We start from the raw sequence: 11,607 nt of genomic DNA, 5'->3' as shown, positions 1-11,607 counted from the left end.
CTAGGCTAAGGAAAGTGTTACTTGGGGAAGTTGTGGGTGGAAGGTTCTGTTGACACAGGGGCAGATATAAGTTCTATCAACAGAAAGTTGTTAAAAGCAAATAAGTCATCAGTTGGTGGGAAGGATGCAGGTTACCCCCATATGAAGGACCCCTATGTACTTTGGTAGATTTAGTAATTGATTCATATCCAGACTCCCAGAATTGAAAAGGACATATATGCCATTGTACATGATGTTTCTGATATGCCTTTTATAATTGAGCAGATGTGTTGGTGAAAATTACCAATCTAGACAAAATGAACGCAGGGTTACTTAGGTCAAAGTGCTGCCAGCAACAAGCTAATTGGTGAAGAAAAAAGAGAGAAGTTCAGAAGGCTCAAGGGGGAATTAGAAGATGTACATGAAAAGTTTCCAACTAGGATTCCTGCAAAGCCTGGAAAAAAAACTTAAGTCAAATATAGGTGGAGCAAAAAAGAAAAAGTGGGGTGGAAGTGGAGCCACACAGCAAAAGCTGAGTTAAGCACTAAGTCACAATTGGAGGGAAAGAAAGATGAGTCATTAAGCTAACTCCCTAGTCCAGCTATGGAAGTTGAAACTTTCCATTTTGAGGATAAAGAAAAATGTATGTCATGAAAGGTCTGGAGCAGTTTAAAACTGAACAAAAGATCATGTACTACTTTAAAAAAGAGTTATGTGAAAAGGGCAGAGGTTGCTTCTGGAGAAGCATCTAAAGAAAATCCTGAGAGATTTAGGCATGGCAATCTGGCTTTATTGTATCGCCAAAATGGAGGCAGGGCTTTTCTGGAGAAGGGAAAAGTAATCCTTTACAGTTAGGTAATTCCAAGAAAGTACAGGGAGAAAATAGAAATTTTTAGAACTGGCTCATAGTGTCCCATTGGCTGGACACCTAGGGAATACAGAAGCTGACTATGGAAAGAATTCAAAGGCAGTTTTTTCTTTTGGCCAGTGGTTGACTAAAGCAGTTAAGGATTTTTGCAAGACATGTGGATGTATGTCAACGGGTTAAAGCACGGCTTACTGATAGAATCTAGGGTAGTGAGCTAACGACCCTACCCAGTAATTGATGGCAAACCCTTTGCAAGGGTCAGTTTGACATTTGGTAGGTCCTTTACCTAAAAGTAGTTCGGGAAAAACAGTATATTGTAGTTATAGTTGACCATGCAACCAGATTTCCTTTGTGCCTTTTGAACGTGAGAAACATTACATCTGGTGTCAGTAGCTAAGGTCCTTTGTAATGGAATTTGTGTCCACATATGGTGTGATGAAAGTGCACTAATGACTGTGGGATCAAGCCCCTAATTCCTGATGTCACAGGTGATGAAAATTTTCAGAGTTGGCTGAGGTTCAGCATGCCCCCCCTGTAGTGGGCTGTGAGATAACCCTCAGCCAGTCAAATGGTTTAGTGGAGAGGGCCATTCAGAACTACGGACAAATGTTTTGTTGAAGTCTTCATGTACTAAAAGCATTCAAATTCATGGACTCAAGCGGTACCATATTTGGACGCTGGTACTCCGCAGGATTCAGTCCAAAGAAAAGCCTAGGATTTAGTCCAAATCAGTTATTGTTTGGTAGAGATATCAGAGGTCCTTTGGGCTTGAAGCTTTCAGAGCAAATTGGGAAGGCTTTACTGACAACTCTTTGTCCCAAGGATGTAAATGCATATTTCTGTGAGCCTGCAAAGAACTCTGCAGGAAGTAAGGACAGCTGCAGCAGGAGAATTTGAAGCAGGCTCAAAGCAAAAGCAAAAGACCTACTTTGATGTTAAGGTTGTGACCATCGCAGCTTTGCAGTGGGTAATAAAGTTTTATTACTGTCAAGTGGATAAGCCTGTTAAGTTGGATGTGGCTTCTGGTGTAGCGACCTTATGCGCGTGATAAATACAGGTTTTACCCAATGACAATTATGTAATTCAAGAAGATGATGGCAAGGAGAACTGCAAGCATGCGAATAGGTTGAAACCGTATTGTGAGAGATCTGTAATGACTTTTCCAGTACAAGTTGACACTCAACGCGAGATGAGCTTTGTGGAATTGGAATTTTGAGGAGCGCGTTCTGATGTGAGTAAAGTCTCAATTTCCAGATGGTTTTATCAGAAGGGCAATGCTAAGCAAGTTAGACATTTGTTAAAGGACTTTGGAATTGTTGTTTACTGAACAGCCCGGTTTGACTCCACCTTGGATTTCCCACCACATTGACACTGGGAAGTGTCGCACCTTATTAAAACCATTGAATTCATACCGCCATTAACAATCGTATGAAAGAAGTTGTGGAGAAGGAGGTTAAACAAAATGTTGAAGTGGGATATTATTGAGCCTAGTAACAGTGCAGCTGGGGAGCACCCATAGTACTAGTGCAGAAAAATCAAATGTCTGAGGGTGACGCCACTTAATTCAGACTGTGTGTAGCCTTTCTAAAGGTTAATCTAATGACAACTCTTTATCCTTATCTCACACCCGTTTGAGGAATTGGTGGAAAGATTAGCTAGTGCTACTATAAGCACTTTTGACTGTTCCTAAAGGGGTATTGGCAAATTCCCCTAACTAAAGAAGCCTCTTGAGAAAACAGCCTTTGTATGCGGGCTTGGGCATTTTCAATTTAAGAGAATCGCCTTTTGGGCTAAACGGAGTCTGCCCAAAACCTTCCAGAGGTTGGGATTGATAAGGTTCTTACTGCTAGATTTATGCCTTTGGTTATCAGGATGATATAGCCACTCATGTCTGATTCCTGGGAGACCCATTTGAAACATATACATACGTAATGGTTTTGGGTGAAGGTTCAGGAAGCTGGGTTAACTTTGAGACCTTTGATAAGTGTCAATTTGGATGAAGGAGGTGATATACCTTGGTCACTGTGTCGGCAACGGGTCAAATTAAGCCCTTCTTTGAAGCTAAGGTTGCCAGTATTAAGAATTGGCCTTATTCCAACCACAAAAAAAGTTGATATTCAGTCCTTTTAGGATTATTAGTTATTTTTTATAGAAAAGTTCATAACCTCAAATCCAAGTGAACTAGGCAATCACACCATTATCAGACTTCTATGTAAAAAAGCGAGCTCCATTTAAAGTTGTTTGGAGCCGCATAGATGTCAAACTGCTTTTGACGGGTAAAAGGGCTGCTGTAAATGCTCCAGTATTAGTCGCCCCTGATTTTAACAAACCATTTGAAGTGTATACTGATGCTTCGAACGAGGCTTAGTGCTAAGCATTAGTTCAGAAAGGCGAAGACCAATTGATGCTATCCAATAGTTTTCTTAGAAAGCTGTTACCCCAGAGAATGTGCATACTCAATCTATCGAGAAGGAATGCCTCGCCATTTTGTAGGGCAATCAAAATTACATCCTTACTCTAATAGGGTCTAAGTTTATTGTAAGATCTGACCATAATCCTTTGGCCTTTTGAGCAAGATGAAAACAGCAATGCTCAGGATTTTGAGATGGTCCTAGCCCTACAAGCAAGATTGGTGAATTTGAGGTTCTACATATAAAGCGGTAAGTGACAATATTATTGCTGATGCACTAAGTCGCCAGGGTAATGGCGTTAATTATATATAATTGCCTGTATGATATGATTGGATCCAACTGAAATTTTGAGACATTTAGCCCCTAAATTTCAGCTGAAAAGGGGCATGTGAAGAGTTCAGGAACATTCTGAAAGTGTCAGTTGGAGGATGTGGCTCAGAACACAGGAAGGGCAGTTAGTGAGTGAGGGTTTAACTGAAGCTGAAGCCCAGTTCGTTTTTTTCCTGAAGTTTTCTTTTGTTAATTCGTTAGAGCAACTTGTAAGCTTGCCTGTTATATGTAATAAACTACAAAAAAGAAGAAGTTTCTATGAGTGTATTGAATCAATAAGCAATTCAAGTAGAAGGGGACTGTGGAGTTGGGTGTTATCAATGTACTGGTGACATCCCATCCAAAACCCAGGACCAACTGGACAAGAAGGTGTATATAGATGTGAACTAGCATTGGGGAAAAGATTGCCCTTTGTGGGACCACGCACACCAGTGGGTGTTGTGGGGATGCCTTCTCTCCTATTGCTACCTTATGTCCCTGACCTTAGAGAAAGGAGATCAGCCACTGTAGGGCTTGTCCCATGTATACCAGCTGCAGTTAGGTGGCAAGTCAAAAGATTGTGGTTGACTATGTCAAATGCCACTTTTAAATCAGGTAGAATTAGCAGCGTTGACCTGCCCAGATCCAGTTGCCTCAGAGATCATCCCTGAGAGTGAACAAAGGCGTCTTCACCCCATAGCCAGGTCAAAAGCTGGACTGAAACAGGTCCAGCACCGGTGTGTCCTCCAATAATGTCCTACAATTAAGGCTGCCTATTTCTCAGGGGGTGCTTCCTGAAGACCCAAAAATGATGCCTGCAAGGTTTTTTCTGAGCTCTTTAAAGTGGAGTAAAGCTAGGTCTGGTAGTCTTGGGGAAATGACTATTTATCAAAGTAGCAAATGAACACCTGTGTGGTTTTCCTCTGTGAACAAGCGTCTGAGTTATGAATGACAGTTATGAATGACAGGGCCGCCAGAGCTATAGCCCTATTTAAGAGCCGCGGCTGCAAGTTGGCAAAATTGTCCCTCTGCCAGGGTAAGTGCCCCGGGGAAGGAAAATCCACCAGAGTGGCCATGCACTGTTTCCACCAATGGATTTGCCTCCACCCCGGAAGGGGCTCTCAGTTAGGAACCAGTGCTGTAACCACAACAACTGTACAATAATCAGTTATGTCTGGTTGGAGCTCATCTCATATTTAGTGTGATCACCTATAAACTACTGTAAATAGTTGTTGCAGTGCATCTAACACCAATCTACATCCAAGTAGGACAGATATAATCCCTACTTAGGAAAGGAATGAGCTGGGAAGTGATGGAGCTTCTAGAGGCAGCGGGGTGCAGAATGTATGGAAAGCAGAAGAGGGAAGCAAGGCTGGGTGCTTGAAAGTTAAGAACATAAGAACATAAGAACTAGCCTGCTGGATCAGACCAGAGTCCATCTAGTCCAGCTCTCTGCTACTCGCAGTGGCCCACCAGGTGCCTTTGGGAGCTCACGTGCAGGATGTGAAAGCAATGGCCTGCTGCTGCTGCTGATCCTGAGCACCTGGTCTGCTAAGGCATTTGCAATCTGAGATCAAGGAGGATCAAGATTGGTAGCCATAGATCGACTTCTCCTCCATAAATCTGTCCAAGCCCTTTTTAAAGCTATCCAGGTTAGTGGCCATCATCACCTCCTGTGGCAGCATATTCCAAACACCAATCACCCGTTGCGTGAAGAAGTGTTTCCTTTTATTAGTCCTAATTCTTCCCCCCAGCATTTTCAATTAATGCCTATAACTATAGACTTCTAACACCTTACTTGGGGGAACTATGATATTTGTACGAGAACTGGTAAGATTTTTATTCTGAATTGTAAATTTTAGAATGTATTGTTTCAGAACTGTGTTTATCTGGTGGGAGTTCTCTTGGGACTCTCCTCTTTTGAAGGCAGTGTGCCAAGAGTTCACCTGGGCCACCTACAAGAGGAACAAAATGTAATGGAGGTTGGCAGGCTGTGAGAAGGGGAAGGTTAATTGTTAAGTTTGAATAAGATGGTGGTTTTGTTGCACCACCACCACATTCTGCGTTGGTATATTTATTTATTTATTTATTTATTTATTTATTCTTTAGATTTTTATACCGCCCCATCCCCAAGGGCTCTGACAGTTAAGTGAAAAGTAAAAGAAAAAAAGAGAGGAAATGCCATCCTGTTATTAGCTGATTTTAATGTTTATATTTTTGTATTGTTTTTACAACACTATTGTATTTTCATTGTGTTTGTATAAGTGTGCTGCCTTGAGTCCTCCAGGAGACTGGTGGGATAAAAATGCAAAATAGAAATATATTTAAATATATATATATATATATATATATATATATATATATATATATATATATAAAATGTGTTTCAAAATTAGTTAGAGATGCATCCACGTCCTGCCCTCTGTGAGCACACAAGCTCAGGTTACACAGACTTCCGAACAGAAGACGGAACTTAGAAAGAGAATGTTTTTAAAGCTGCCACCACCACAAGAAGAGTCGGTGCGGGGGGTCAGCTTCCTGCGGCAAAGGAGTTTGCTCCTTGCACATTATTTCTTCCCCGCTGGCTGCCCCCAAACCACATCCACCGAAATTGCCCGAGGGGAAAAACTGATGAGGATGGGCGTGGCAAAAGCCGAGTCTCCGGCCCGGAGAAAGTCTTTAGTTGCAGCAGTGTCGAAGGGGCGGGTTTCCTCAGTGGTCTCTCCCCCATTTCCAGTCAGAGGAGGGGGGGGGGGCTGAAAGGGCGTGCGCCTGCCGCTCCCCGGTTTGCAAGGGAAGCGGCTACGTGCCTCGCCGCCTGGGGCGAATGTCTCCCTCCCCGCTTTCGGGTTCCTGTGGGAGGTCCCGCCCCGCCTCATCCCTCCCTCCCTCCCTCCCTCCCGAGCGACGAGGAGGAGGAAGCCCGAAAGAGGCAGGGAAAAGGGGGCGCGCCCCCTTCCCCTTCCACCCCCGACGCGCCGCGCAGGGCGATAAAGTGGCGCAGAGTCTCCATGGGGGTCTGAGGGAAGGGCCGGAGAGGGGCTCTGCGCCGGCGTCATGCAATGGAGGGCCGGGGCTCGGCGGTGCTGGGCTTGGGGCAACTTTTAGCCCCTTTCGGGGAGCACCAGCTGCAGGAAGAGGCCGCCTCTCTCCCGCGGTGGCAAAAGAGCAGCAGCAACAGCAGCAGCTCGGAGGAGGAGGAGGAGGAGGCGCGTTTGCAAGGGAGGCAGGAAGCGGGCGACCCGGCGGAGGAGCAGGACGACGACGAGGAAGAGGAGGATGAGAAGGCGCTGCTGGCCTTGCGCCGCCGCCACGGGCGCTCCCTCTCGCTGCCCGCCAGCCCGACCTTGGCCGCCGCGCGCCTGTTCCCCGAGGGCGAGGGCGGCGCGTCGAGCGACTGCTGCACCAAGTGCAAGAAGCGGGTGCAGTTCGCCGACTCGCTGGGGCTGCGCCTGGCCCGCGTGAAGCACTTCAGCGCGGCGGAGGAGCCGCAGGTGCCCCCGGCCGTGCTCTCCCGCCTGCAGAGCTTCCCCATGCGCAGCAGGGACCTGGAGGGGTTCGGCGCGGTCCTGGCCAGCCTGGGCGGCTGCGTCCCCCCGGCCCGCGCCCCTCGGCCGCCCCAGGCCCGCCCGCTGACGCCCTGCTTCGAGGCGCCCGGGGAGCTGCTGGGCGCGGAGCGGCTGCGGCGGGAGCGCGTGTGCCTGGAGGAGGCGGCGGGGACGGCGCTGGCCGGGGCGCCGGCGGACGTGCGCGGCGTGGTGCGGGTGCTGAGCTGCCCCGGCGCCAAGGAGGTGACGGTGCGCTACACCTTCAACGACTGGCTCTCCTTCCTCGACGTGCCCGCCGTGCCGCTGCCCGCCGACGGGGACCCCGCGGCTCCGGCGCCCTGCAGCCCGGCCGAGCGCTACCAGTTCAGCCTGTGCCTGCCGCCGGGCCTGCAGGAAGGCACCGCCGTGCACTTCGCCGTCTGCTACCGCAGCCAGCAGGGCGAGTACTGGGACAACAACGGGGGCAGCAACTACACCCTGCGCGGGAGCTCGCCCGAGAAGGACGCGCCGCCTCTGCCTTGAGTCGGGGGTCAACCAGCCGCCCCTCCCGAGCCCCTGCAGGACCTCGGGGCCACCACCAGCACAGGCCCTGCCTCCGTGCCTTTCCTCTCCCAGCCTTGGAGGGCCAGCTGTGCCTCTGCACCTGAAAGTGACAGTCCCACCTTTCACCAGCCCTATGCTGCTCTGCCTTGCAGCGATCAAGAAGCTTAGCCTAACTTTGGGCAGGAATGTGAGAAGAGAGCATCAGAGCCCCGGGGATGGAGGAGTGCACCGCTGGCCCCAATTGAGCCGCCTCTTCGAAACACTGGCGCTTTCTTTCAGGCACCACTTGTTGCTTGGAACCATTTTGCTGTGAATCCGATGGTGGATATATCCTCTGCTATGCAACTGCTGGGTCCAAGTTTTCTGGAATGCACTTTAAATATGTTTGGAGAGAAAAAGAAGGGAACTGGCCATTCTAGTGTCATTTGGCACCATTGCCTTAGAAGCCTGCTAAAGACTAGCCCATCTTTTGTGCCTGCTACATGAAATGGCCTTTAACATGTGTAGAAGAATACAGTACTATCATGATTTTTAAAAGCTGTGGAAATAAAGAGCTGTTCAGGACAGACCTCTTCCCCCCCACCCCCCAAATCCCCCTTCCTTTTAATTCCTCTCTTCCAACTTGAATATTGTGCCTTGAATGAAAGATCTCTGGACACTCACATAAGACAGAACTGATATCTTGACTGCTGTGTCCGGGAGAGGAGGTGTTCAGTCTCCCAGCAAAGATGTCAAATGCTGTTGGATTTTTTTCCCCTAATAAAGAGAGGTGTTTACAGGAAACGGCAGGATTTCAGCTGACTTGGGGCTAGAATAAATGCTTTTTTTAAAAAAAAGACAAAATAACTTGATGTGTATTTGCTGGCCTCTATTTCTTTTAACTGACAGCTTTAGGCTGTGATGGTCTGAATGGTTCTCTGTCATGACAGGTGGTGTTGACAAAAAGCAGCAGGCTTGGGTGTAATTGCTGTGTTGGTCCATTCACAAAACCGGTACGGGTGTAAGAGCCATTTACAGGCTGCCAGAAGGGAAAACCAGAAGAGAAGATCTCTCTAGTCCTTCTGATAGATGTACAGAATAACACATTTTGGTGTGAAATCTTGTACCTGCCAAAACATGTTATGCCATACAATTGTTAAAAGTGCAGAAATCCTGTCCTCCTTTACCTGGGATCCTATCCATGCCGACTCTTTGCTTATTGCTCACTAGCTTGTAATGGCAGCTGATACAGAGATTTTTTTTTTTGGACAGATGTGCAGAACATGGGTATGCAGAACAGACCAAAACCTGGCTGACTCAGCAGTGAGCAAGCAGGTGCAAGATTTTTCTAGAGGGCGAGTATGCTTCAGGCTGTGCCGACTGACAGTACTCCTAACATCTAAGATTGCCCGTCAGCTTCCAACTCTGTTTTTTCACTTGAAATATATTGGTATACTGTGACAATTGCTGTGGTTGGTTCAGTCACTGTTGTGTTGCTAATAGCACGAGCCCAGTCCTTTTCACTTAAGTGTCCTGAATCTGTAGCCTGACGAAGTTCTTTAAGGGCTATCTTTTTATTATTATTTTTTTAGAAACTAAATGCACTTTCACAATCCTAAGTATCTTATTAAGCTAGTTACAATTAGTAGCAGCAGTTGGTCTGTGAAACTAGCTGCCAAAACCAGATTTGGGAAACAACAGTTTGGTGACCACTTACCTAGATCTGTTGGGTTTTTTTGTTGCGGGGAATTTGGTCAGTTTAAATGGCCTTTAAGCTGTAGCCTGAAAGTCCTGCCTTAGCGCAGATGTTGTTTTAAAGATCCCCCCCCCCTTGTTAAATGGTCTAATAATCTACCATTTTCAAAGGGTGTAGCTGTTTGGGTTGTCCAGAGGCAAAACTGTAGGTATTTTATTCTATTTATTCATTCAATAAACATCGGAATGTTGGATTGCTTCCTCTGTGGGATTGTGCCAATTTATACTGTGGTTCTGTGTTGGTTATTGGCTTGAAGCATATTAAAAGATTGATAGTCTTGTAAGAGAAAAGTACACACAGCATGGAAATGTTGATAGATGTAACTAATGGGTCAGTATTGTGATGCCTCCTGGTTATGGGGGGAGGGGGAGGGGTTGTGTGTAAATTCTGCTGAAGGTCCAGCATTCTAGAAGATGAAGGGAGATGTGACCAAAGAAAAACTCTGCAGAATCATTTAGGTGTTTGCTTTAAAGCACACCACAGGAGGCTGTCAGTCACACCATAGTACAGAAAACATGTCTTTTCCCTCTCCCTCAAGCATACTGCAAACATCAGTCAGTAACATAACACGTGAAGATCAGTCAATGTGAACCTTGGCTGGTCGTAGCCCGACCACATGGCACACTTCATATTTGCAGACAACTTTAATCTACTGTGGTATTTGCAGTGAATGCATTATGAGTATTTGCATTTCTGTGTTTTGTGTAGCTGCTGGGAAACCTCTGGCTTCTTGGTGGCATTAGATCAGTGGTGGCGAACCTATGGCACAGGTGTCAGAAGTGGCACTCAGAGCCCTCTGTGGGCACGAGCAAACAGAGTCCCGTCCCCCCCCACCATCTAGGCTGGCCTGGGCCACTGGGCTCGATTATTAGCATTAAACCTAAGACCTAGTTTTGGGGAAGCAGTGTAGGTAACCCTGTTAAGCGCTGTTAAACCCCACTGATTTTCATGCGAAGAACTAAAGCACGATCCTTTACCTGGGAGTAAGCTTGGTTGCTGGCAATGGGGCTTGCTTCTGAGTAAACCCTCCTAGGATCGTGATTCACCCGTTGGAAGAGTTGCACAGTTGCTTCAAAGCAAAGCCACCGACTACCACCAAGCTTACTCCTGAGTAACGCCAACCGTTTTTTCTAAACTCAAACCTCAGTATTCAGGGTAAATTTTTGTGTTGGCACTTTGCAATAAATAAGTGGGCTTTGGGTTGCAATTTGGGCACTCGGTCTCGAAAAGGTTCGCCATCACTGCATTAGATTGAAGTATGCAGAACAAATGAGCCAAATCTGGATTTCCTTTGGAAGTCCCATGGCGCTGCTAGAGTTAAACTGTTATTTGTTTTTGATGCTGACAGAGACTGGCAGTCCACTAGTGAGTCATACTGTGCAACCTTGGACTCTGCTTTTGGAAACTATTTTGGACAAAAGTTGAAATGTAGATGAAGCCCTTTTTTTCTTGTTTTGTTTTTTTGGCCCAGTAGCATGTTCACAGCAAGGCTGTGACCCCTTCCGCTACTTCTAAGGCCCTTATACGATTGTCCAGCTTGATGCCTCAATGTGGAGAAGAATTCATTCTAAGCCACTTCTTTGAAAACTCTGTCTTGTAATCCCTGCGAGGTTTTAATTTTAAACAAGTTTCCAAAAGAAACCGAAAGAAACAAGTTTCTTAAATGAAACCGTTGGAAAAACTAGCGCAAGCAGGCAAAATTCCTGATCCTATGGACTCCTTTTGCTTAAACGAACATTGATATAGTACCAGAGAGCCTGCAGTGAGTCATTGTGTGTTCAGACTAAACTGTGCTGCTCATGATTGCCTTAAGCGGTAATGATCTTGTTATCCTTGTTGGAGAAGCTGTTTATATTTTTTCCCCACGGAATAGCATTTGTGCATTACAAAAAACTCAGTGTCTTAATGCTTGCGCGCAAAACAGACTTCTTTTAATACCAGTGGGCTTGAATTGGCACTCTTTTATCATGTCACCCTGGTTCTGCTCCGTGGAGCTCTTTTCTTTTAAAAAGAAATTCAACGTGACAGTTTTAGCTCGTGGCTAGATTTTTCATAGGGGAGTGAATGGAGATGAGGCCTGGTATGTCCGAACAACATTATTCAGAGCCAGTGAGGTGAAAATCTTTAGCGGACTGTATATTCTGGCAAAAACGGGTAAGAACTGGTTTTGCCAGGGTATGCAGAGGTTTCCTCTTGTGGATAATCTTGCAGAGC

General features: G+C 46.3%; 1 protein-coding gene across 1 annotated transcript; it reads left to right on the top strand.

Moving 5' to 3' along the window:
• The first annotated feature begins 6,343 nt into the window (after positions 1-6,343).
• On the top strand, positions 6,344-9,418 carry PPP1R3G (protein phosphatase 1 regulatory subunit 3G). The gene has a single exon (XM_048507444.1). It carries the CDS (start codon positions 6,630-6,632, stop codon positions 7,635-7,637), a length of 1,008 nt encoding a protein of 335 aa, XP_048363401.1. The 5' UTR covers positions 6,344-6,629; the 3' UTR covers positions 7,638-9,418.
• Positions 9,419-11,607: the final 2,189 nt, after the last annotated feature.

This window comes from Sphaerodactylus townsendi, linkage group LG09 (genome assembly GCF_021028975.2).
Source record: "Sphaerodactylus townsendi isolate TG3544 linkage group LG09, MPM_Stown_v2.3, whole genome shotgun sequence".
Lineage (NCBI taxonomy): Eukaryota > Metazoa > Chordata > Lepidosauria > Squamata > Sphaerodactylidae > Sphaerodactylus > Sphaerodactylus townsendi.
The sequence above is the reverse complement of the archived record's forward strand: the minus strand, read 5'-3'. Positions and strand labels throughout refer to the sequence as shown.